Source organism: Rissa tridactyla, chromosome 12 (genome assembly GCF_028500815.1).
Source record: "Rissa tridactyla isolate bRisTri1 chromosome 12, bRisTri1.patW.cur.20221130, whole genome shotgun sequence".
Lineage (NCBI taxonomy): Eukaryota > Metazoa > Chordata > Aves > Charadriiformes > Laridae > Rissa > Rissa tridactyla.
In genome coordinates, this window is record NC_071477.1 from 16,913,681 (window position 1) to 16,940,110 (window position 26,430).

The 26,430-nt window shown below is 48.2% G+C and overlaps 1 protein-coding gene across 1 annotated transcript; it reads left to right on the forward strand.

The window, feature by feature from the left end:
• Positions 1 to 4,972: 4,972 nt before the first annotated feature.
• Positions 4,973 to 26,193, forward strand: PIGU (phosphatidylinositol glycan anchor biosynthesis class U). Its single transcript, XM_054218450.1, has 12 exons — positions 4,973 to 5,276; positions 6,981 to 7,045; positions 8,357 to 8,416; positions 9,359 to 9,421; positions 10,971 to 11,080; positions 12,844 to 12,944; positions 14,952 to 15,049; positions 17,253 to 17,407; positions 17,890 to 18,033; positions 18,810 to 18,934; positions 20,785 to 20,927; positions 24,652 to 26,193. The coding sequence occupies exons 1-12, from the start codon at positions 5,147 to 5,149 to the stop codon at positions 24,763 to 24,765; spliced, it is 1,308 nt and encodes a 435-aa protein (XP_054074425.1). The 5' UTR covers positions 4,973 to 5,146; the 3' UTR covers positions 24,766 to 26,193.
• Positions 26,194 to 26,430: the final 237 nt, after the last annotated feature.

Below are 26,430 nucleotides of genomic sequence, written 5' to 3' on the forward strand. Positions count from 1 at the left end.
GAAGAGGAAGCACCTCCGAACTATGAAAACCATTGCACAGGGCCCTGATGAGATCTCAGTTAGAATAAGACACGCAGTTGTGGTCCCCAAGTGCAAAAAGATTTAATTACATTGGAAGAGCTGCCAGGAAGGGCTGTAGGGTGCCTAAGGAATCAGAACACCTATTTTATACAGTGAAGCTAGAAAAGGAGTGGCTTGTTTACCAAGAAAAATGTCACCATTGCGTAATTCCAACAGGGCACACAAAAAGTGCCCAAACCAGCATCTGTTTGCAGGAACAAAGATGAATCACCCCTGAATTGGCTCAGTCTTAAGCAGACTGTTTTATGAAAGTTCTGTGATGCAACATCACCAGGTTGTATTCATCACCTCAATTATCAGTGTGGGTGCCTCACATAGGCAACGCAATCAATGAGGCAAAGCAGCTTCCAACAGCAGCTCTCGATTGCCTTTTTGGCTCCATCTGGATCTGCACTTTTTTGTTAGGCAACAGAAGCCGGAGGCTTCAGGGCAGGCAGTGAGAGTAAGTCCCCTTCAGAGCTGCGTTTACCACTCCCTGTGTGGACCAACAACCACTTCACCATCCCGCTGCGGGACTACTGGTGGTACCACAGTAGGAGATACTCAAACTTCAGATAGTTAAACTGCTCCCGTGCTTCAGCGTACCGAGCCCCCTGTGCGTGTTAGGACCAGCTCACTTGCATAGCAAGGAATTTCAGGAGGAAAGGAAAACTATGTAAAATCCCCAAAGCTGCAAAAACTGCCATCAGTTTGGGGTAAACACCAGGACATAGGAGATCGGGTTTATGCCTCTGCTGAGAAAATAACAAATCGAGCCCTTATTTCTCAGAGTTTTCTGGTTGGGATCCTTACAGCTCTTTGCTGCAACTCTCAGTTCAACTCTCAGTATCAGTCTCTGATAGCTCCGAGACCTCTTCTCTCTTGCATCCGCTGCCGTCCCTCCCCGCCTCTTCACCGCTGCCTGGGAAAGCGCCTGTCCGTGCTGTGCCGGCTTTGAGCTACACAACAGCGCTCGGCTGCACAGCACGCGCTGCCGGCTGAGCTCAGACTATTGCCAAATTAGTGTCAGTCTGTAGACAGATACCAAGACTCTAGCACTTAACCCACTCATATTTGCCTTATATATTTGGTACTTTGAGGGACGCTCAAGGGTACTGAACACGTGAGCTGAGCTTATGAACTTGACTCTGTTGCTAGTCCCAGGATCTCCTACTGGAGAAACATTTGAGCAAACGTACGCTACAAAAATAATTGCTGCAATTGTCATGAATTATTCTTTTGACCTTCATTTTTAGTTGGCTTTTGCACTTCAATTAAACACAGAAGAACTGTAGTGGCACGATTTCACATCTGATCCCTGGCGCCCTCAGTGGTTATCTGAATTCCCCAGGGCTTCCATTTCCCTGTGCTGCATCAGATGGTGCTGGAAAGCATACGGCACAGATCAGACTAGCAAAATCAGCATCTCAGAGCAGGGCAGCTTTACCCGCACGGCTGTATCCCAATTCTGCAGCAAAGCAGCACTCTCAGGCAACTGCTGTCAATTATATTGGATCAGAACCGTCACTTGGAGAGCAATCAGCGCTGGAAAAAAAGCATTTCTGATGAGAAAAATCAAGAGAGCATTGTTAATAGCTGCGAAAAAGAAGAATCAGCATTTCTGGCTTCTCATTTACAGATGTCTGCACAAATAAATTAATTTGAACAAATCCACTCTGCTTAATCAGAGGATGCGCCAAGCCCGGTCAGTCCTGGGGCCATCAGTCCCACGGCCAGCTAGTGCCCAGGCTAACAGGAAATCAGTTGTACCACCTTGCTGCCAGCAGCCTGAGAGCAGAAGAGTTGCCACATGGCAGACAGAACACCGAAGCTCCCCTTCTTGTTTCAGGACCAGGTTTGTTGTCCTGTGGCAGTGGACAGGACTGCATGTGAGGAAAGCCCTGCAAAGGCAGCAGCTGAACAGATGTGCTGCCTCACCCCAGCAAGGGAGTGAGCACAGCGGGGAACGCTCCTCGGACCATCTGGCTTGTTTTGTAGCATGAAAGCATTAATGCTGTTCTAAGTAGCTATGGTCTTGGTCCAGAAAGTTGAGTATGATTTACCAGCTAAATCCAGCAGTCTCTCCAGTCCTGAGGACGTACAAACTGTGCCATCTGGGCCTTTAAGGACCACGTCCCAGCAGCATTCAGCCTTTCTCCACTCCTGCAGGTGGGTGCAAGTCTACACTATGGCTCTGAAGCAGCATCAATCCAATGTAAATGTTGTGACTTGGGCATTATCCACCTCTTACAAATGGCAACCCTAGCACTGTCAGTAAATCCTATCGGCTTTTTATATGAAAATAAGTGTTGTCTTCACATACCATGATACGAAGTATCTTCTGCGTTCAGTTTTGGGCCCCTCACTACAAGAGGGACATTGAGGTGTTGGAGCGTGTCCAGAGAAGGGCTACAAAGCTGGTGAGGGGTCTGGAGGACAAACCTTATGAGGAACGACTGAGGGAGCTGGGGTTGTTTAGCCTGGAGAAGAGGAGGCTGAGGGGAGACCTTATCAACCTCTACAACTACCTGAAAGGAGGTTGTAGAGAGATGGGGGCTGACCTCTTCTCCCTGGTGACAAGTGATAGGATGAGGGGAAACGGGTTCAAGTTATGTCAGGGGAGGTTTAGATTGGATATTAGGAAACATTTTTTCACTGAAAGGGTTATTAAACATTGGAAGAGGCTGCCCAGGGAGGTGGTGGGTTCACCATCCCTGGAGGTGTTTAAAAAAAGGGTAGATGTGGTACTTAGGGACATGGTTTAGAAGTGGTTTTTGTCAGGGTAGGTTAACGGTTGGACTTGATGATCTTAAAGGTCCCTTCCAACCTCAGCGATTCTATGATTCTATGAAGTGTCGTATCAGTGACAGTTTTCATTCTGTCCCTCCATTTTTTGAGAGACAACCTGGTCTTCTTTCCATTTGTCTCCACTCCAGAGGAAGTGTCGTAAAGGCCAGTTTCGTGAGTTTGTGCGGTATCTGCGGATGAGGAGGGCGCAACAGTTATCAGAAGACAGCAGGAAAGCATGTGCTGGGAAGGTAGTGTGTGAAAGTCTCCCAAGAACTCGTAAGCTCTGGAGACTGATGGTCCTGTTGAAACCACACAGACTGACAATCTGTTCACGAAGAGCCTGCTGAAACCGTACGAGGCCACCAGCACCCACTGCCATCAACAACAGCTGTGTAACTCTACCCACAGCCAAAAGCGTGGTGGCAGCTACCTGCAGGCAAAGACTACAGGAGTGTATACACCTGATGAAATAAGTCTGAGGGACTTCCCAAACTGCAGAAGCCACTGATCCTCCACTTCTGAGTGTATACAGCCTGCCAGCCTCTGCTCCAGCTGGGCAACCTAGTGAGTGGAGCGTGAGGGCCATGTGTGAGTAGCTCATGCTCAGGGGCAGAGCTGCCATCCAGAGGCACCTCCACGGGCTGGAGAAGTGGACCAAGAGGAGCCTGCTGAAACTCAAGGATGCATGCTTCCTGCTGCTGAGGAGGAATCATAGAATGTGTTGGGTTGGAAGGGACATTTAAAGGCCATTTAGTCCAACCCCCCGGCAGTCAGCAGGGACACCTTTAATTAGATCAGGTTGCTCGAAGGCTCATCAAGCCTGGCCTGGAATGTCTCCAGGGATGGGGCCTCCACCCCCTCTCTGGGCAACCTGGGCCAGTCTCTCACCACCCTCAGTGTAAAGAACTTCTTCCTAATGTCGAATCTAACCCTGCCCTGCTCGAGTTTAAAACCATTGTCCCTCGTCCTGTCGCTACATGCCCTTGCAAACAGCCCCTCCCCAGCTTTCTTGTAGCCCCTTCAGGTACTGGAAGGCTGCTATAAGGTCTCCCCGGAGCCTTCTCTTCTCCAGGCTGAACCCCCCCAGCTCTCTCAGCCTGTCCTCACAGCAGAGGGGCTCCAGCCCTCGGACCATCTTCGTGGCCCTCCTCTGGCCCCCCTCCAACAGGTCCATGTCCCTCTTGTGCTGAGGGCTCCAGAGCTGGACACAGCACTGCAGGTGGGGTCTCACCAGGGCAGAGGAGAGGGGCAGAATCCCCTCTCTGGACCTGCTGGCCACGCTTCTTTTGATGCAGCCCAGGATGCGATTGGCCTTCTGGGCTGCAAGCGCACACTGTTGGCTCATGTCCAGCTTTTCATCCACCAGCACCCCCAAGTCCTTTTCCGCAGGGCTGCTCTCTATCCCGTCATCCCCCAGCCTGTATTGATAACGAGGGCTGTCCCGACCCAAGTGTAGGACCTTGCACTTGGCCTTGTTGAACTTCATGAGGTTTGCTTGGGCCACCTCTAGTTCGTCCAGGTCCCTCTGGATGACGTCCCATCCCTCTGGCACATCGACCGCACCACTCAGCTTGGTGTCGTCAGCAAACTTGCTGAGGGTGCACTTGATCCCACTGTCCATGTCATTGATGAAGATGTTGAACAGCACCGGTCCCTGTATGGATCCCTGAGGGACACCACTTGTCAAGTGGTGCTGCAAGGAAGAACCCCCTGCAGCAGCCCTGCCCGAGCCCAGCGCGGGGCTGCCACGACGCTCAGGTGCTAAAGCACCGGCTCCGAGGCGAGGCCGAGGCCCCGAGGCGAGACGGCTGCTGGCGGGAAGGCCGTCGAGGAGACGGCGCCAGGCCCTCCGCAGAGGCGGTGGCGGGAGTGGGAAGCGGCGGGCTCTGACCAGACCCACGGCGAGGCCTGGCCCCGAGGCGCTGCGACGGGACCCACCGGCCGCCTTGGGGGAGCAGGGCTGGCTGGAAAGGGGCGGATCGACTGGTGGGAAGCAGGGCACCCGCTCCGCAGCGCCGGCAGAGCGGGACACCCCCATCCCGCTCCCGCTCCCGCCGGGCCCAGCCTCCGCGGCCCGCCCTCGCCCCCGCCCGGCGAGCCAGGGGAAGCAGCCCCGCGCCTTCGCGCTCCGGCTGAGGTTTGCCCCGCCGCGCTCGCCGTAGCGCTCGGGCGGTGCCGGGAAGCGGCAGCGTTCCCGGGATATGTAGTCTTCCCGGCCGGGCCGCTGCATTGGCGCCGCGTTCTCCGGCGCCGCCCGGGAACTACAGGCGGCGGCAGCCGGTGTCCGCCCGTGAGGATGGCGGCTCCCTTGGTGCTGGTGGTCCTGGTGGCCGTGACGGTCCGGGCTGCGCTCTACCGCTCCAGCCTCGCCGCTTTCATCTCCGAACGGGTTGAGGTGGCGTCCCCGCTGAACGCCTGGAAGCGAGGTGAGGCGCGGCGGGCCCGGGCCGGGGCACCGCTCCCCGGCGTGGCTGGATGGGCCCAGGCCCGCGGGGGGCCGGGGCGGCGGCCGCGGGGCCGGGAGCGCGGCTGCGGGCGGGGGTGGGGGCCGTCCCCGGGCACGGCCCGCGGGGAGAGCGCCGGGCCGCGGTACCGGGGCTGGGGACGGGCCCCTCCGCGCCCGGCCCGCCCGAAAGCTGCGTGAAATGGTGGGCGGGAGTTGTCCCGGGGGAAGAGCGAGGAGACGGGAGGAGGGGGGGGGTTTAGCCACCGCGTGCGGCCTGGTCGCACTTGCAGAGACTGTGTCACAGATGGGCGTAAAATGGAAGAGTGACAAAATCTGGCAGTGAATGTGTGGTTTCAGCAGCCTTGACTGAGTCGCTCTCCTCACGCACAAGCCCCGTGCCCATGTGAAGGCAACCGCCTGGCTCTGGTTCCTGCAGAGCTGTCCCCCCTTCCACCCCGTCCTGGTCCTTGCTCAGTTTGTGGCCCCAGACGTTGCTACCAACATGAGTCAAATCCTCTCCTGAAGGCTGAGGTACAGTTTAATCAAGGCTTTTCAGTGGCATTCGGTAGCATCTGAGCCTGTTAGGGACTTTAATTTATTCTAAAGACAGCCCTTCGGGAAAAATAATATACAGTTATTATGCAGGGTAAATTATTTGCAGGTTTTAGAGTGAAAAACAGTGGCCCAGAGTAATAAAGGTCAAAAGCATGAATGTGTTTGACTTGAGGCCTCTGTTCCACAGTGCGTAGGACTTCACACTTCATAGTTTCAAAATACAGCTCCCAAAAATTCCCTCGCAGCAGGTGTACTTTCTAAATCTTACCTTAGAGTATCAAGGTAGCATCTAGAGAATAAGGGGCACAATCAGGATCGCCTTGAAAAGTCTGGGCTGTTATCATACGGGAACTTTGTGGCAGAGACAGAATCTACTTCTCCAGCATATCACTGAACGGAGAACCTCTTGTTGCTTCCTGCAGTCTCCTGCCTCACTTCCCTCTGAATAACGGACCTGTTTCCCGTAGCTTCTTCCACTGCACACGCTGCTCGGTTCCCAGGGAACCTCTGTGCTCCGTAAGGTGGAGATCCTATGGCAAAACATGTGCAAGCGTTGCAGTGCAGGCTGTAGTGACGTGATTGCAAAGGATCTGAATTCAGGCTGCAAAATGTCAGGAAGTTTCAACAACAGATAAAGCTTTTAGCTTTGCCTGGTAATACGTATTCATTTCTGCTCTTTTATTGTGGTTTTTGACATTTCAGGTCTCTCTACATCTAATTAGGCAAAGTAGTTCGGATTCTATATTATGTTGTGATTTGTCCTCTTAGAATTAAGTATTTCTCCAGCATAAATACCATGTATCATGTAATAGGTGACTTAAAACCAGTAAATATCATACATGTGATTTATATATAGTTAAATGCAAAACATTTCAGCTATAACTTTTTTAGCTGAAACAAATAAATGGATTCCAACTGACCATTCGGTTAGTAAAGAAATTTGCATGGCAGAAATAAGAAAGCAATCTATTCTAGCTGGTTGTTGTCTCTGTGAGGTTTTGTGTCACCCATTCACGTGACGATTCAACGCGAGATCTTACGAGTGTGGGTGTTTTCAAAACTACAGTTTTATCATCGTGAGATTTTTTTCACTTCCCACATTCTAATGCAGGCGTTTTGTATGTTTCAGTGGTCGAAGGACTAGCTCTGCTGGATTTAGGGGTCTCGCCATATTCTGGAGCTATTTTCCACGAGGTTGGTACGCATGCTTCATTTTAAACGTGATATTCAAGTGGCGCGTTTCTCAGCCTGGCCGCTTACGGACTGGTAAGGGCTGGGGACCTGTCTTGTCCCAAAGACTTCAGAGGAGTTGGAGTCGTGTAGTTGTCTGTGCAGTAGTACAGGTAGTGACTAGCACAATGAGGAAATGCAGTTCGCCACCGAATAACTCGTTGCTCTGCGGGTGATAGACGTCGTGATATTTGTTACTGCATAAGGAGAGCCTCAAATAAGGGAAATCTGTAATGAGTAAAATACTCTGTTCGCATCCGGATGTTTCTGTCAGCAGAAGCCAGAGCAGGGAGAGACAGTGTGAGCCTGAACGGAATTTTATTGGATAGCAGCATCTTGAGTTTCTGCATTTGCAGAAATATTAACGTTAGCCCAAGCATGCAGTATGTTCGTTCCTCATCTTGAAAACACCGGATTCCTCCAAACAGTTAAACACCTGTGAGCTTTTGTGCCCTTGAGTGGCCTTACTGCTACAAAGGCACACTCATACCTAGTGTCACCCAGGGGTGAGGCGGATCCTTTGCACACCTCTGAAAACTTGTTTCTCGTCAATAAACTCTCCTTCTTTAAACACAGTTTTCTCACAGATTGTGAAATATTTTTCCCTGCTTATTTGTACCACCACGTTATTTTAAAAGTATCTCAAAAGAAATATGTTTTCTCACACTGAAGACTGAATTTACACCATGTAAATATAGTGCTACCAGATTAAGCTTTTCTGTCAAAGGAATGATTCAGAAACATGCTCATCCTCTTACCCTAGAAGGGAAAAGCTGTGGGAGTAAGAGGATGATAGGACTGTAGTCCTACTGCTTTATGTTTTAACATGCTTTCTTCTTTTTGCTTTATAAAAGACTCCTCTAAACAACAGGCTAAATAGTCAAACCAGTTGTGTAGGAAATACTTTCAAAAGTACCTGCAAACAACCTGAAAAAAAAAAAGATTCTCTGGAAGAAATTATTTTGTAAAGCTGTTCTTTATATGCTTTCTATAGTAACTCTACCACGGTACCAGAAGAAATGAAAAGTTGGAATAGAATATAATTTTCAAAGTTGATAGTGTCTTCTATAAAGTGTATCGAGAACTTTGGAGGGAAAAAGACCAGTAAGTGCGCTTTGATTAATCATTTTGGTCCGAAGTAACAGCATTGTAGAAGAGGCTAACGAAAATTACCTTTCACAGTCTCTCCTAGCACTAGTCCATTTTTCTCATCAAATTGCCAGTTGTTTTATCTGGGCATTATTTGACATGGGTTTCCCTGCTGTTCTCTTTTAGACCCCGCTGATAATCTATCTCTTTCACTTCCTGATTGAATATGCGGAATTGGTGTTCATGGTGAGTGCTCCTGGAAAGCTCCTCTTGAAAGGTCCCATTCTGTGAAGTGCTGAGTATGACTTTCCTTTTACTGCTGCAGGAATCGGGGATCTTCAGCCTCCCTGTAGTTCAGATTCCTGCTGAGCTCACAGTTTAATTAGAAAGGCAGCTTTGCCTGTACAAACCCACATTCAGGCTTTTCCCTTGTTGTACGTATTCCTTCTTTTCTGAGAGTTCTTGGTTAGATAAGCATCCCCACAGAGGGATGAGAAGTTGGCATTTGGTTTCAAATTTCAAAGGTTAACCTCTTGAACATCAGAATATTTTGTCCCCCAGCCCACTGCCTACACTGCAGTGTTTCTCGCTAGAACCCGCTGCCAAACCCCAGGCCCGCAAAGAGAGCACAAACAGGTTAGTCCTCCAAATGTCTTTTGTAAACTGTCCTCTGAGTTCGGCGTAATTCAGAAGGACAGAAATCGTATAGCTGGCTGCCCATGCCAGCTGGTGGAGCCGCTCTCCCCAGATCCCTGCTGGGCAGGTCTCACGCAGAGCTAACAGCCATCTGCGTTGTGCTTGTGCCGATTGTCCAGATGACTGTGCAGCTCGCTGGTAAGGCTGGGACAGCTCAAGGCACTGTCGTGCTGGATTAATGGACAGGTGGGTTGCCTGTGCTCTAATTAGACCAGTAATTCTATTACCCTCGCATACTTCTTTCCCCTTAATTCCCCATTCTCTTGTTTTGTAAATATTAATGTCTTTGATACAGTTCCTGGCTTCCAGATTAGCAGTGGTGTGTCATCATAGTGTACAAATCGGCAATCCAGTATCTGTAAAGCTTGGTTTTTCTTCTCGTGAGCTGAGTCAGATCAGAGTCCTTATTCAGCATTGCAGTTCTGCCCGATATCTTTATCTCCATTTGTTTATTTTGCTTCCAGTCAGTCTGTTTATGCCTTGCTTTTTTAGATAACTGATGTGCTAACTGCTGTTGCCCTTTACTTGGCCATTCAGGACTTCAACAAAGTTGTGGTAAGCTGACATGCCAGTGTTGCTGATCCTCTTCTCCCAGCAAGTATAAATAAATATCTTGTACCGACAAAACACATGCCAGAAGATGCAGCATCAGCCAGTCCTTGTTGCAGTAAAACTGACCATATTTGGATGATCAATAAAAATGGGGACTGAATATGGTAAAGAGTGGGGGTATTTACAGTATTGTTGTGGCACTGTAACGGTATGAAACAAATTAGTGTCTGTAGCTACCATGCTGCACTTGAATGGTGGTCACAGCAGTGTAGGTTCTTTAATCCAAAAGGAGTATAAAGAATTTGAGAAATTTGTGAGAATGCAATAGCCAATGAAATGCAGACAAGTCTAGGGCCATGGTACGATAGATGGGATGTGAGATTTTAGCACGTGTACTGGAGACCCACCTGCAGTTGTTGTGGCAGTTTGCAGTACGCAGAATTTAGTCACTGGATTATGGATTTGGCAAGACTTGAGCACTCCTTTTTCTCACCTCTGCTCCTGCTGCAATCTTCTGTACATTTTGTAGCTAGAGCCTGGAATGGTTTACCCTGAGCATGGTTTGTGTTGCACACAGCATGAGTTAATACACAGACTGAAAATATGTAAAGGAAGGAATAAACCTTCCAAGGTTGCTGAGGTGACATAAATCATTCTACTGAGCAAGATGAAAGTCTTGACACCAAACATTACTTGTTCCCTTCAAAGTATAAGTACACGTATTTCGAGGTGAGTGATTCCTCCCATCTCTCTCTCATAAGTAGCTCAAAGAACATTTTGTGTAAGCGGTGCTGTGCTCTCCGCCGTCCTAGAGGGGCGGTGATTCAGGATCAACGTGAACAGGGAGGCTGCATTTTCTGCAGCATCTGTGTGGTCTCCCATCCAGCTACACACTTGGTGCTTGTCCTTTGAGGTTGAAGAAATAACTCGTGATAGAACTGCAGACCTGTAAAAATCCTGCGTGTGAGTTACTTTGCTTGCTGACAATTTATTGCCAGCATCTCTCTCCTCTGTCTCACCATGACATCGTTCAGTAAGTTCATAATTCGTATTTCTCTTTTGTCTCCGTCGAACAAGACAGATTAAAGAGAGAGATCTTGGGTCCCTAAAGGAGATTTGGCATAGATGTATCTATCTTCAAAGCAACAAAGACTGCATACTTCTGTGACTTAGTTTCCTAGGGGCTTGTATGTTGAACAGTGAATGTATAAAGTCAACTTTTCACTGTAGCTCCAGACAAGCTTTAGGAGCATTGAAAGTATTAAACTCTAGCGTGGTGAATTCACTGTCAGCTGCATCAAGAGTTAGACACAGGTAGTTAAGGAAGTTCAAATAACTAGAGATCTTCTGCGTTCTTATGACTTCCACTTCAGTTGTGAAATATTTGGGAAAAGAGAGGGGGGCTTTGTTGTTTGTACAACACCTCACATAACATGAGTTTTGGCTCACACCTGGGGCTCAAAAATACTGTTCCACAGTAATGGAAATCCTGAGTAATAAGAAATAATGACTTTCCTCATCTGACAGTCTCTGGTCATTCTCCCTTGTTCAGTTCAAAAAGCAAAAGCTCCTAATAGAACTGGATAAATATGCACCAGATGTGGCTGAACTCATCCGGACGCCCATGGAAATGCACTACATCCCCCTCAAGGTAGCACTATTGTAAGTATTGCTTCTGGCGGGCTGCAGTGGGCTGCTTTGGTTCCTCAGCTCCCTTTGGGTTTTATTTGTCTGAGGATTCAACATTTGTTAAAGATTTTTTTATTTTTTTTTTTTTCCCCCAGAAATTCTGAATTTCCTATTAATACATAAAAATCCCCCCAACTCCGAATACTGTGTTTGAAAGTGAAAAGCAGATGCTTTTCCAAATGTTTGTTGCCAACAATTCAATTCACTCACACCTTCTAAGACTGGCTCAACAGCATAAGGTCATGAATTTGGTAGCAAGAACGTTGTGTCTGCGCAGATCACGTTCCCGTTTATTTTGCCTGTATGCTAAGGTCATCAAGACTGGTTTTATACCTCCCAAATGTCTCAAGTGTCTTTTCAGAAGAGTTAGGAGAATTTTTGAGCGGTCGAACAAAATGTTTGCTGAATATCACATCTTGAATATTCCAGAACTGCTTATAATAATTCAAATATATTTTCAGGTCGTCATCTTAATAATGTCATGTCTTACTGTTTCTCTGTATGCTAAGCATTATTTTTATTTCAGAAAGCTTCAACTAAAATAAATAATATACAAGTAAGGTGCTTATGTCAAAGAATTATTTTTTTTTATTGGTGTTTTGATGTGAATGAGTTATTATCTGAATTACTTTGTGTCAGAGAGAGTTTTCCATTAGATAAGTTGTTATTTTTTCTTATTTTCGTATGAAGTTTCTAAAATGGTAAATTCTCCAGGGCAAGAACGGTAGAGCCTGTAAATTGCAGACTGCTTTGTATTTACCATAGTTGCATGTTACCACAGCAAAGTTGGCATGAAGTTCTACCTATCCTGCTGTAGGCTGTCTCTCTGGAAACACAGAAAATTCTAAGCCAGGCTGGGACTCGGAGAAGCAGGAAAAAATTTTATGCAAAGAGATAATTAAGAAATCACCAGCCCTGTCTACTCACTCTGCTGATTGATCAGCAAGGCTGATCGATACGTTATCTTGCTTATTGTATTGGTAATCCTTCCAGACTTTTTTCTGTGCTTTTGAGGTTATCGTAGTTCTCATTTCCAAAAGGAGCTGGCATCCTTACTAACTAAAGCCTGCAGTGGATCCTGCATACTTGGCAGGTGGCTGCATTCTGTAAGGTAAAGGTGTTCGGAGTTTGCTGTCTTTCCGTAATTCCAATTCAAACATGCCGGATTTTCATAGCTGGCAGGTTTTGTGCTCAGATCATGTCATGGTGAACATAAATGATTGCTCTGCCGTAGCAGGAGTGTGCAGTTGCAATAGGGTCGGGGGAGACTCTGCTGATGTCTCAGAATATTTTTTTTTTTTTCATCTTGCTGTTTTCTTATTTTTATTATGTTCTCAGAGTCAGTAGATGTGCGTAGCTGACAGAGTTCACTTTGGACCCGATATTCCAAGGTCTGACTGAATAACTGCACAGTGTTTCTGCAAAGCAAGGGACATTTTTGGTAGTCATTTTCTAGGATAGGACTTCCCTTTTAGACATCTTCCGAACCGTCTCCATTTCTCCAAGTGTGCTCCCTGTGGCCACCGTGCTCAAGGATACAATCCAAGGATCTGTTTTTTGCTCCAGGCTAAAGAATCCTTTCAGTTGAATTAATTTCATGATGAGAGGATCACATCAAATGTAAATAAGCAAAAAGAAATGGCAAATTGCATCTGTCTTTCCTTTGTACTTCTCTTTGATTAGATGGTATCTCCTTTGAGTGGCATGAGTGTAACTCGAGCTTTACTCTTTTTCAGCTATCTGTTAAACCCCTACACTGTGATGTCTTGCGTGGCCAAGTCCACCTGTGCCATCAACAATACTGTCATTGCATTCTTCATTTTAGCTACAATAAAAGGTAACGCGATGAAGAAAAAACGGTTCCTTATGTCTTTCTGTAAAGATTAGAAAATGAGGAGAAGTGAAATCAAGGTGGGAATTTACAAGTATGATTGACACAAACGGGGACTGGAGCAAGGTCAAAGTTCTGTCTGAAATCACAAGAGATCAATAGATTTTACAGCCAAGTCAACACTTGCTTTCATCTCCGTGTACCTAGGAGTCTGATCTCTAAAGGCTGACTCCTTTTCCTGGATGACTGAATAGTTTTCTGTTTATGAAGAAACGCGTGTCTGCATGCAGGATGACATAATGCTCTGCTGCTCACTCTTTTGTACGTGAATATGCCCTTAAAGTGTTGTATACAATTTATTTTCAAAGTGTATCTTTGAACCGCTATTCAAAAGCGAGCAGTTGCCTGCAGCTGTTATTTGACTTTCACTCACAGTTGTAACCTTGGTTTGAAACCAGGTAATTGAGCTTTGGGGAAGCAGAAACGGTAACCAAAGACCCGTACCGGCACAGTGGTATTCCAGATGGCGACAGAGTAGCTGTTTCCTTCATTTTGTGTGTAATGCCAGGTTTCTGTTTCTTTTATGACTCCCCAGTGCTAAAGTCTTTTAGCGCGTGTGATTTGTGCTAGTCACCTAAGTTTTAGGAGTTCTGTGCTAAGTCAGAGGGAAGGCCAGTCCGATACCTTGTCTGCCCCAGTGGCCAGACATTGTGAAGAAAGCTGATATGGGTTGGTTTTATTAGTGTTTCCAAAAGAAAGTTTTCCTCCAATTATTCACTAATTGAGGCGGGGGAGGGGAGTTGCTTTAAAAGCATTTGCAAAAGCAAACAAGTGGGGTCCCGTTAGTTAAACTGATTTTTAACTGTTCACTGATACCGTGAGACAAGTAGTTCAGTCCTAGACAAAACAGCAGTGGCTGTCCCCTGTGTTTTCTCCCTGACTGGGAGTGTGGCAGCCTCTAGGTTTCAAAGTGGGCAAAGAGAGGAGGATATCAGGTTGTGACTGTGATTTCTGGCTACCAATTCTTTAGATCTGTGCGGAATTGAACACTCAGTAAAGTAGGGGATAGGGAGGTTTATGTCGAGGAGAGTGTAGTTGAAGAGTGGAGAAGGCTCATCACCACGTAAACCCTATATTTTCCCCTTCAAAAGGTGGAAGCAGGGAGGAGCTTAGCAGGTGTTTGATGTCGATAGGCTGGCGATTAGTCCGATGCGCTGAGTCAGGATTCTTGCTGTCTAAGCTGCATTTTTACAGATGACTTCCATGAAGTGACATACGACGGAAAGCTATAACCAGGGTGCTTGTATTTTTACTGTTTGGCCTGGGACCTTTTGGACTTGATTTCTGGTCTTGGTAGTTGGGCAATGTGAGTACTCGGCAGCTCAGCCTGAGAGACCTCAAATAAAGCCTCCTCAATTTCTCAGTCCTCAAAAAGGCATTTGTATTTTTAAGACCGCTTGGAAAAGCTGTGCTAATCCTTTTTGTGCCTCAGTTTTGGTATCTGCAAAGTAGGGCTAATGCCACTGCATTCCTTCAGCTGCAGACTTTCACTTGCAGTCTTTCACAGAGCTTTGCTGGGGGCCTTGACACATTCCGGTGACGAGGTTATCCAGCATGCCCAGCATGAATATAACAGCTGGTTCATGCGGATATGACTTAAGTGATAAGCGAATGCGTTCCCATGTGTAAACAGCAGCCAGCGTGGTCTATATATAGGCTGAATTACATGAATCTCTTCCTGTATGTGAACGATAGGAGATATAAACCAGTCAGGGCTTCTTTCTTGTGGGAGAATCACCTTGGTATGAGTCCTTCTCCATTTAAAATGTAGTTAAGAAAAGGACACTCTATGGGACACATCTTGCTAAAACCACCTTTAAGTGGTGTTCTGATATTTGTAAAGCCCCTGCAAAGGGTTATGCATTTCTTCCCATTTGGGCGTCCTGTCTGTTTATATTGTGTTCCTTCCAAATGAATGTGTGGTTTTTTGTTGTTTTTTTTTTTTTTTTGCAGGTAGTGCCTTCCTCAGTGCTGTGTTCCTGGCCTTAGCAACATACCAGTCACTCTACCCTCTCACGTTGTTTGCCCCAGCGCTCCTTTACCTTCTACAGGTAGATGATTTCTGACTGTTGGTACCTGTTGTCTTCTTGTAGCTGTGCAGGGACAGTCCTTAGCTGTTGAGAGGGGAGTCGGGCAAGTCCTGGGTTTCAGAAAAAGCGACTCCCCTTAAGCCCCGGGAAGTTTGAAGCTTTAAGGGGGATGCCTGTACACAGAGAGAAGGGAGCAGAAAGTCATCAACAGAACTGGCTGGTGTTTACCTTGCCTGAAATAAGTGCTATTCTTTGCATCGCGTGAGTAGCAATGAGGATTTGAGACCTGGAGAAGAAAAATGAGGAGCTGTATGTCTGAATCACTCAAACTCAGAAATGCTGATGTGGAGTTTAATGGCAAAAGGCACGTGCTTGTGAAAGTGGCTGGTTGCCCTTGTCCTTTCTCCCCTGCCTATTAACAGGACCCCTGAATTCCAGCAGGGCTGACCTTGATCATTCATGGGTGCACACTGCCTCGACAGACAGACGCCGCTCCAGGCAAAACTAGCGCAGCAGCAGGCTGGGAGGCACTTCTGCGGGCAGGGCTAGGGTTTAAAGCTGAGGCAGCTCTTTGCTGGCGAGTGGATTGATCGCCGGTTTGCCTGCATGCTTGCAGTCGGTCTGTCTCTTAGCTCTTGTGCTGACACTGTAAACAATGCCTTAACCGAGAGCCCCAATTATAATGCACTTAATGAAAACTGATCATTTGCTAGTCTTATTCTGATACGGGAGCAAGGTGAGGCTGTGACTACTAGCAGAGGACTCTTATCCCAGCTCACACATCACTTGGTGATCGTTTGCATTATTTTTGCCATTCTGAAACTCCTGCTGTTGAGTGTTTTGCCAGTCTGTCTTGGTTGTTTCTGTCCTCTCTCTCATGATTTTTATAGCTGATCTTAACTACAGGCTCATTACAGCCTGTTCTCAAATCTCCGAGCTTCAAAAGAGAATGAAGGGTCCGTTCTAGTCCATTTTCTTTCCCTGACTATCTGACATGAATGTCTGTTACTTTTTTTCAGAAATGTTGTTATTATTTTTCTTTGCAAGACAAGAACTTCTGCAGAGTCAGTGTTGCTTTTTTTCAGTTTGATAATTTTGAGGAGCATTTACTTTGTATATTTTATATTTTGGTCTCATTTGTTCCTTTTTAACTTTAGTCAAAGTAAAGCTGCAGTAAAATACAAGCATTATGTTCACAAGCGACAACAAGTGCTTTGATATGTGAATGCCTAATTTGCAACTTTTGAAGGGGATCGCGCTAGCGTGTGTTCTTTTATCCAGATTTGTAAATGAACTTTACTGCATTCTTTGTACAGAATTAAATAGCTTTTCTGCAGCGCTTTCCATCTGTCCTGCCAAAAATCCTTGGTAAACTTGCTTATGTTCTTCCAGCAAGTGGTGTTAAACACGCTATGGCTGAGAAAAGAGCATGCTTTACCCAGAGCCCGTATCAGTTAGGGCTGCCTCTCTGTACGTCCCCTGCCAGTGTAAACCCTAGTACCACATGGCAAAGCTACGTCACTGACTTGGAGCTGAAAAACTGAGCAGTTCCCAAAGGTGTTTGTCCCTGTGTGTATATTTGTCTTTATAAATGCAGTCAGGGGACCTCTTGGAGTAAGATACCTGTATGTCATGTGATGTGACAAGGGCTTGTGGTTGATCTACCAGGACGTGTGGCAGTGGCAGGACTGCAGCCTGCAGACAGCCTTTGTCTGAGGAGGCAATCTTTTAGAGGGGTTCCTTTGTGCTTAGGAACCCACTGGATGTCCTCTTCCCATGACTTCAGCAGAGCATGAGGGGAAACCTGGCATTACAGGGTTGCGGGTGGTGCAGCAGGGCTCTCGGTCACCTACTTGATGTGGGTTCCTGCAGTAGAAGGCAGGCAGCAGTACAGTATTGCAACCATCTTAAGATACAAGTAGCTATGAAGAGATGTGTGAAATCTTACCTTGAGTGCATGAGACGACTTGCTGTGAGCAGAAATCACTAGCTTAGCTACTGTAATTTCAAGCACAGTTCTGGAAATATGTGCAGTGTGCGTGACTTAGTTGGCCAGAGTGAAGAACATCAAGCAAATTGTGCTTGAGAGCTGCTCCTTCCAGTGCCATAGTGCCAGTGTTCGATGCTTTCTTTCATCTATTTAAAATGATGTTCTGAACACTCAGGCTTTCTTGCGGCTTTCCACCTGATGAGGGATATCTGCCTGCTTGTATTTCATTTTCAGCGTCAGTTCATACCAATAAAACTGAAAAGTAAAAGCTTCTGGCTCTACACCATGCAGTATGCGGCCCTGTACCTGTGCAGCCTGGTGGTGATCATCTGCCTCTCCTTCTTCCTCCTCAACTCCTGGGATTTTATCCCATCTGTTTACGGGTTTATGTAAGTATAAGGATTCTTTCTGTGTTTTCTGTCTAGCTCCCCCTATGTTGTTTCTTGTGCATCACACACAGGTGCAGCACTCCCAGTCCTAAGGAGCGTGTGATCTGCAAGAAAAGAGTGTGTGGAGGAGAGCAGGCATTAGCCAGTTTCCGTTCGTTAGGTAACAGCAAGAGTTAGAGAAGACAGGAGATGTTTGTCACTGAGTTGACTGGAAATGGATTTGCTCGTTGAGCCACCATGGCTGTGAAACTTTTGCTTCTGGAGAAACGTCTGCTTGGGAATGGTTTAAATCCTGCTGGGGCACGGGGAAGGATTAGTCCCTTTTCTCTCCAGGTTTTCACCCCTTTTGGTTTCTCTTCCACGGGTTTAAAATATAGGTCCTCCATCCAGTAGCACACAATGATTAATTAATGTAACAGAAGCAGGGCAGTGAAAAACAACCATTTAAAAATGTTATCTCGACTTTTCTTTTCAAATTTCAGCCTATCTGTTCCAGATCTGACACCCAATATTGGCCTTTTCTGGTACTTCTTCGCAGAGATGTTTGAACACTTCAGTCTTTTCTTTGTATGCGTGTTTCAAATCAATGTGTTCTTCTACACCATTCCCTTGGCAATAAAGCTGAAGTAAGTATGTTTCTCTGCTAGTTTTTTTACTCTCAATTGTCCAGTGGAAGCTTATAAGGCTGGCGTCAGGTGTCTGGATCTACAAGCCTGGAAAAGATAGGGTTTTTTTAACAGGGCCTATTCTCCTCAATTCCCAAAGTTTCAATCTTTATTCCTCTTAGAGTGAGTTGGGATCTCCTGTGCAACAGATGTGTTATAAGGCATCAGAAGAGAGAGCAGAAATTTAGGCTGTAGAGCTGCTTTTCCCTGCCAGCATAAGCCAACGTAGTCAGAAAGCAAGAACTCTTGGCTGGAACTTCAAGTTCTTTATTTTCAGCAAAAAAAAGTGAAAACTTGGGGACACTTCTAGTGGACTGCGCTGTCACCATTGCCCTTCTTTCTGATAAAAACATCCACTAACACTCCCGGATTCTCAGTGAGCTTACCCTGTTGACTTGGAACGGATACAGACATCATGACATACCAGAGGGATAACTATGGGCTTCTCCAAATAACCTTCAGAGAGGGGGGTGCTGATTGCTTTTTGGTGAATAAGACAGAGCTGCCCAGATGACCGACTAACTCTATAAATGTATGTTAAGTTGAGGGACTAAGTTTCTGCGTGAGGGCAGAGCAGCTCAATCTACCCGGCTCTCAGGGGCTTGTTTGGAGAGAATAAGGGTACGAGAGCTTTTTTGAGCCTATCCCACAGTACATTTGTGCCCTTGCTGATATTAATTTCCAGTTTCCAGAGACCCTACTGCATCCTCTTATCCTTTGTGTTTTATCCCTCCTAGGGAACACCCCGTGTTCTTCATGTTTGTCCAGATTGCTATCATTTCTATCTTCAAGTCCTATCCCACTGTGGGAGACATCGCACTGTACATGGCCTTCCTGCCAGTCTGGAGCCACCTTTACAGATGTAAGTTCTTTGTGTTTGATTGTTCCTTATCTGGAATGGGAAAGGGCCTGTCCAGTAATTGTCACCACTAAACCAAACCAGGCCCATGTTCGCAGGCTCTTGCGGCCTCCTTGGGGTGTCTGAAAGGAAGCTTGATTTTTTTTCTGGTGATAGTCTCTAATGTATCTTTAGGACTAGGGTTGAAATTGGTCGAGGAGGGAATTTTCACTTGTGCCTTATCTTCCTCCTCTCTCCAAGTTGTTCTGAATATTAACTTTTTTTTATAAAACCCTTTTACAGCCCTGCAGACAGGATGTGGCTTGTTTAAAGTACATCCATCCTTCAAAAGCTTTGCTGCCATTTAAGGCTGGGTGACTTGAACACTGCTCCTGCAACTGCTGAGTCCCCCAGCCTTAAAATCCTGCACCTTGCAGTGGTTCTTTGTTTGGCACCTGCTTGTTTGGTTTTTCTTAAAAGCTTCATAAAAAAAACCTCTTTAGCTCTTTAAATCACCAGAGAGCTTCCTGATGGTTTTCAAACTCAGTCCTCTACAACCTGCCCCACTGGGGAGATTTGGAAGCGCTGTGTTTTTCCTGGGGTTTCTTGCTTAAACCAATGGTTTTGACCAACCCTGTGAGGTTGTCCGGGCCTTTTACTGCAGTCTTCTCTAACCCAGGCCAAGTGTGTTTACGGACAGCTTGCTTGGCTGATGTCAGGAGACGGAATCAGGAGTTAAGAGACTTGGAGACCATCTGCTCTATTAGCTTCAGACTAAGGAAAGCTAAGGCCAAAGCAGCTGTGATAAAACAGGGCAGGAAGCCCCAGGCTAGCCCCGCGCGTGTCGCGGCCATAGCAGGTGATGTAATTCTGAGAAATCATGATTCGGTGTAGTTCAGTCGCATGTTGAAGCGTGCAGAGGAGGGGACCGTGACCAGTGAGAGGGACAGTCATCTGTCACGTGCTTCCACCCCACAGTGAGCGAATAGACCTACTGAACAAGAAGTTTAAAAAGATTGGTGTGGACAGGTTTGGGTGTGACAATGCTCTTAAAATGTCAGATGGCTCCCTTTGGCTGTGGAATGATCGGGGGTCTTTCAGTTACCTTCAGGGACATGGGCTGAGCTTTAGCCGAGCACAGCAGCACACGTGCTGGGGTGAGTTGTAACACTGCTGCCAAAGGACAGGCATAAATAGTTCACAGAAAACAAAATCTCTTCTGGCCTAGGAGTTCCTAGCTCTTTTAGACAAAGTTGTGCTTGGTTTTTGTCCATCTGACGCACGCTCATGCAGACTAATGGATCCTGGCCATGCTTGCACCTCCCGAGGTCATGTGTTTGTCAACGCATTTGGCCCATGTGAGTTTCCTCCTTTTCTGGTGCTTTCATTTCATTTCCTTACCACCTCCTGAGAAAGTATCTCTTCTTTCTGAAAAAGTATCCTCTTTTCCACAGGTTCATTTTTTTCCTTTGTCATCAGCTTGACGAGGCTAGGGAACGGTGTGCTCTACCCTCTGGATCATGATGCTGGTGGAAAGGCCCCTTCTCAAAACTGCTAGTTACTGTAGCATAGATACCAAAAACCCAAGTCCTCCAAGGAATAGTGTTTGGAAGCAGGATCTAGAAGGAAGGAGCTACAAATGAGGATTTCGCATTCAAACAAAGGCAGAAGTATTTATTTTAAAGGGAAATACAGTGGATTTCTTAGAAAAGCTAGCCAGGGAATTATTAAAGCAAACTGTGAAAGATGTTGGAGAGAAGTATGTGTTGGCAAGTGCCTCTCCCCCACTGCACATACCCTAAATACCATTGCTGGTTGCGTGAGCATGGCTGCTCAGTAATGCATCGCTTTAACAGCTTGGTTTTCTTTTGCAGTCCTCCGGAACATCTTCATCCTGTCATGTGTGCTCATTGTCTGCTCCCTCCTGTTCCCCGTTCTGTGGCATCTATGGATTTATGCAGGAAGTGCCAACTCCAATTTTTATTATGCCATCACGTTGACTTTCAACATCGGGCAGGTCAGTAGAGCGAGGTAAACAAGGCCGCGCTTTGGGTAGGTCACTGGATCGGGTGTCCCGTCAGCAGCAGTGAATTCTGCAGGATGTGTCTGGCTCTTTGCACCCTGCGTAGTCCTGCGTGCGGCTTCCTGCCTCCCCTTGCTCCAGCCGGAATCTGCCTAGTCCTCACCCTCTGGCACGCTAGTGGGAAAGAGTCCTTGTAGCATTTGAGCTATAGCTTAACAGTCCAACGAAGCTGTTCTGCAAGTTGCATCATCGGTTCCTTGATAGCAGGGGGAAAAGCATCTCGGTATGGCACGTGTGAGTGGAGAAGGTGAGCTAAGAGGGGAAATGGAAAAACCCACGGGGCAGCAGCAGTGGGGCCAGACAACAGGCAAACAAGAACCGCCCGTGCATGGGAAACAGTTTTTCTGAGCGTTCTGCCTCCCTGAGATGTAGGATTATGGGCATGTGCAGGGTCCCAGTCGCGCCAGGCCTGCTCTCCCTGCTTCTCTCAAGGCCGTTCTAGATATATGACTTTCACTAGCCTTAGCGAAAACAGAGCTTGGCACCCCTGGAGGATGGGATTCAACGTACACAGTTACTGCAACCCTTTCTAAGGTTCTTTTCCTCTTCTCTGTGCTATTTCTTATGTCCCGAAGCCCTGGGAGAGCTTCACATGCGGGTGAGCAGAATGTTCATTTCGTGTTAAAGTTGTCTTTATTTTGAATGTGCCTCAGCCGTTTACATTTATCCGCTTCCCCGAAAACTAGAGGAGGGGTTTTGCCAGGGGCTGAAAAATCATTTGCTTGTATATCCCCCACCCCCTTGACAAATGGGGACAAAGACCCGTTCTGTAACAGCAGAAGGAGACTCCATGCAGTGAGTGGGGTGAGAGGGAGAATAGAGATACTCCTAAGAAACGCTTATAGAAAGTTGGGAATGGTTCACTAGCTCTCTGGCTACACGTCTTGCTACGGAATGAAAGGTGTAGTAAAACTTCAATTACAGATGGCAGGTATTGATATTCTAAGAGGATTTTATTTCCTACCTCAGAAAGTCATAGCAGATCCTGCAAGGTCTTGTGCTCTGCGTAAATGCAGACAGAGCAAAAAAAATCTGCTTTTTGATTTCCCTGTGAGAAAGAACTAACCTTCAGCCCCACTAACCCCAGCTCTTTCTTTTCCCATTAAGACATCTGCAGAGAAGTGTAGTTAAAAGTAAAATCAACCCTATTGATATAGCAGGTCAGTAGTGAGCCACGGTGTCCAGCAAAACAAGCAGACGGAATAAGCGCGGCTGTTTTCACTCTCCCTGGGCGCCTCTACCCTTCTCTGTCTGCTCTCCTTCCCACTTTCTCCTCCTCTGACCTCGGCAGTCTGCAGCCCTGTTTCTCTCTCCCTTGGTCCCCGCAGAGCCCTCCATATCCTCCTGTCCTGCCGCTGAGCCTTCTCCGCAACAGCCGGCAGCCCGACTCTCCCTCCCCTCGTCCCCTTAGCACTGAGCGTACCGCAGGTGAGGCTCTCCCGGGAGTGAGTTGGATGAACACGTTGTGCCAAAGCAATGCGTTCAGTGGCGTCTGGACATCAGGACAAAAAAATATGAGCTTGGTCTGGCACTGAAAAAGTTTTCCGTTCTAGTTATGTGATGCGATCTCCAGGTGGAGGAGGTCAGCATTGCTGGGGAAGGGTCGCACAAGAGGCGAAATGACAAATGGCACCGCTGAGCCAGCGGGCCGCTGCCTGGCTTACGGCAGCCCAGCCCCTGCCCCTACAAAGGCAGCTGCCCCGAGGTGACTGACGGCTTTAGAGAAACCACCGAGACCTGCCCTACCGTTCTCAGCGCTTTTAGGCGAAGGAGCGGTCACACTGTGGTGCCTCAGTACAACCAACGTGGGGCTGAGGAGCGGGAGGGACCTCGCGATTTCCACATCAGGTTTCCATGGTCACTGTCAACGTCCCACTCTCAGTAAAGAGCCAGGGTAAGTGACTTCAGATTTGTAAATACTCAACGGTGCGCACTAAGGTGAGATAAATCTCAAGGTCCATATAGAAACATTTATTAGCTTACCAAAATGGTTAGTGTAGGTCTTAACAAGTCCACGATAATTGGTTAGGTGTATGACAAATGATGGCAAGCGGTGAGGTGTGCGTCGTGTTACTTAACAACAGGTCTACAGCAACTTATGGCAAGCGGTACTTAAGGTTGTACTTAAGGTCGTTACTTAACAACTCTAACGGTTACTTAACAGCTCTAAGAGAAAAGAGAAACTGAGGGATTGAGAAAGGAAAAGACGGAGATAAAGAGATCACCGGCCCTGGTTCCAGTGTCTTTTTCAGGGAATCTTCCCAGGTATGATCTTCTTTCTTGGGAAGGATCTTCCCAGGCACGATCTTTTGTTTCTTCTTTGTTCCCCCTTAGGGGCACTTATTTTCCCCTCTTATGTTTGCTGAATCAGCACGGCCCACCCCCCTTGCCCAGGACAGCCTCGGCTCAGGCTTCTCCCTTCTCCCAGGTGACGTGTAGCATGATTTGGGTGGAGAGACGAGCGCCATAGTCATACATGTGTAGCATGATCTCTATAATCTTCATTAGCGTATGCAGGGGGTGCGCTTTCATATGCGTGTCACGGCTAACGAAGCAAAGGTCACTCATCGGACACAATGGCCTCGAGATCTGAGAACTAGCGAGCTCACCACACGAGTGGCAGAGCTATCCTGTCTTCACAAGACAGTTCTCCCACACTTTCAGGTGCCAGAAGTGTGAGCCTTACCAGTTGTTTGAGGGCCAGGCCCGCATTATTTATTTCCTTGCGAGTGTTCGAGGTGTTCCACTGAAGGCTTGGAGGGCCTTCTGCCCCTCGGCAGGGAATTTCCAGCCCGTCCCGTAGACACGCGGCCGGTGGCAATACCAGCCGGGTATGCCCACCTCCCAGGCAACGCGGGACAGCGCCGACTTCTCTGTGCGCGGTGGCATGCTCTGACCTGGACCAGGGGACAATGTGGGGGACAGACAGGTCTGGTCACCGCTGAAAGGGAGACAGTGTGCAAAGAGATACCCAGGCCTGGCTGCCCCACGGACGGGGCGGGGGGCACGGCAGCACAGGGGCAGGAAGGAGATGCAGAAGCAATGGGGGTGGAAGAAGAGCTTTCATCTGGTCTTGCTCCTGGATGTTGTACGGTGAAGCCACAGCCTTGACGTTTCAGCTCTTCTCTTGGCCTGGTAAGTACGATTTTGTGAAGCTGCTAAAGCTTCTGTTTGCCAGGGCTGAGCTGGGGAGCTGTGCTATTGCTTCTGCCGCCCGCCGGCCCCTTACCCGGCCGGAGTAGAAATGGCAGTTGAAAACAAACCAGTCACAATTGAAAAGCGCTTAATAGCGATCAGCAGCGGGAGACCTTTGGCGTTTGGGTTGAGCTGCGCGGCAGTGCTCGCGTGGAAGGAGTCCTGGGGGCGAGGCTGAGATGGTCTGTGAAGCTGTGGCCCAGGTGGACCTGCCGTTTTATGGAGCCGCTGTCTCCTCAGCGGAGGTGTCTGTGAGAACGCACTGGTAGCACAACGAATAGATGAGTTTAAGTTTCCCTTGGCTTAATGCTGCGAGGCAACGGGCAGCGAGTGGTCACAGCGTCTCCTCTCACAAAGCGTGCTGAGCTTCTTTTAAACCCCTTCAAGGTCCATCGAACGTATGTCCCTTTTAATTCCTTGTTCTGAAGCACCACTGATGTGTCTGAACATCTCACTTCTGCAGATCCTGCTCATCTCGGATTATTTCTATGCCTTCCTCCGGCGGGAATACTACCTCACTCATGGACTCCATTTGACAAGGCAAGATGGGACAGAGGCCATGCTTGTTCTGAAATAAGGATTGTGCCCGCCACTCCCTGGGACATGGACCACTCTGAGGAACGTGCAAAGCTTGGGATATGCGGGGTGGGTGGGGAAGGTTCCCTGAATGAGATCTTGGCTTTGGGAATGATACCTACTGGAAAAAAGGGCTGAGGTTCTTCTGAAGCGGTGTGCTCAGTGCAGAGACTGTAAGAGCTACAAGTAGGAGCCGCAGTGCCTCTACTGGAGCATCTCCCTTCTTCCCTCAGCTGTGCTTCTCACTGCGACCTCAGCCATCGAGTCTGGGCCATCCAGCAGGAACTGGAGAAAGCGTCCGAGCTGAATCTCTGGCTCAGAAAGAGCTCAGACCATAAACTGTTTACTTTACTGTCACTGCTTCTTGGAGGTGGTTGCGTTCTCCTAGAAATTTCCCCTTCACTGCGTTGACCTGCTCCTGCTTGGCACAAGGCAAGCGCTGGTACCTGAGCCCTGGATGCAGGTGCTATTTCTTGGTTCTCCTGCTGGCGTGGGATCTGGAAAAATCACCTGTGCTCAGGCACAGCGCCTGCAGTGAAAGAAATGGTGGCCAAGGGTGACCTGTTGGAAGGAGGACAGCTGAAGCTGCTGCCACGAGTAATTTTGGAGCTCAGACACTAGTAAGAACTGGATTTGGGGTGAAAGCAGGAGCAGGGTGGGTACCAGGTAACTGCTGTATCCCGTTGAAGCAACACAGCCACTTCCGTGTCAGGAGCTGCACCGAGGCGTCACAGGGTCTCAGAAGAAGGAACGCTACTGTGGAGAGAGATTCCTGCTGCTCCGGGTTTCTTTAGGGTAACAGAGCGGGGCAGTGCCGGGCTCGCACTATAACGTTGTCATCGCTGGAGGCAGCAGCTGGGCTGGGGACCAGGAGGGATCAAAGCCTCCCCTTCAAGGTGCCAGACCAAATCCCGAAGGAGCCTCAGGCGCTGCTGTCGTGGAGTTGTTGGGCTCCAGCTGTTCCACAGCCACTTAACTCTACGGGATACGCGCTGCCCCGTGTTACCCTCTCGCAAGTACAAGCGGAGGCCTCCGTTAAAGCGTTCCCCCTTGGTTCCCCCACGGCTCCCCTCCCTCTGCTCGCTTCAGAGCTGCTGCTGCGACTGACCCCGTGAATGTGACCCCCCGGGGCCCATCCCCCAGGCTGGCCTCTGGCTCTGCCGCTGGCGTGGTGGCAGAGCAGGGGTACAGGCGCTGTGAGAGCCTCGCTGGTGGCCGGGGCAGCAGGAACCAGCTTCCCCACGGCTCTCAAGGAAAAACTCGGAGGGCTGGGAATGTCACACCGTCAAAGCCAAACCGCACCTGGTAGAGAGCGACTGAGAGACGGCCCCTGCCCCGGTGGTTGCGTAAACAGCTCTTCTTTCTTTCTGGACAATTAAAACTCTTGCCTTACTGCACTGCTATTAGCGCTTTGGGGGGGTGGGGGGTGTTAATGGGGGCCCAGCTGAGGCGCTGGGGCCAGGCCCTGCAGCAGCCCCGGCCGTGGCGGGGGGCACGTGGGGCAGGGCTGCTCTCGCTGCCGGCTGTGGCATGGCAAGGAGCGTAATAAACTGTGCAAGTTTTAAGCATCTCTTGCGTGCTCTGGGTTTGGGGAAGGGGGAGCAAGGGGTGAGTGGGGGCACGGAGAGGCACGTGGAGGGGCCGTGAGGGGACTTGAGAGCAAAAA

What these genes read in the sequence shown, in the direction of transcription:
- PIGU (XM_054218450.1), top strand. Translation starts at nt 5,147, where the DNA reads ATGGCGGCTCCCTTGGTGCTGGTGGTCCTGGTGGCCGTGACGGTCCGG. An exon ending in CTGGAGCTATTTTCCACGAG is followed by an intron (nt 7,046 to 8,356) that starts GTTGGTACGCAT and finishes GTTCTCTTTTAG; the next exon opens with ACCCCGCTGATAATCTATCT. An exon ending in TGACTTTCAACATCGGGCAG is followed by an intron (nt 20,928 to 24,651) that starts GTCAGTAGAGCG and finishes TCACTTCTGCAG; the next exon opens with ATCCTGCTCATCTCGGATTA.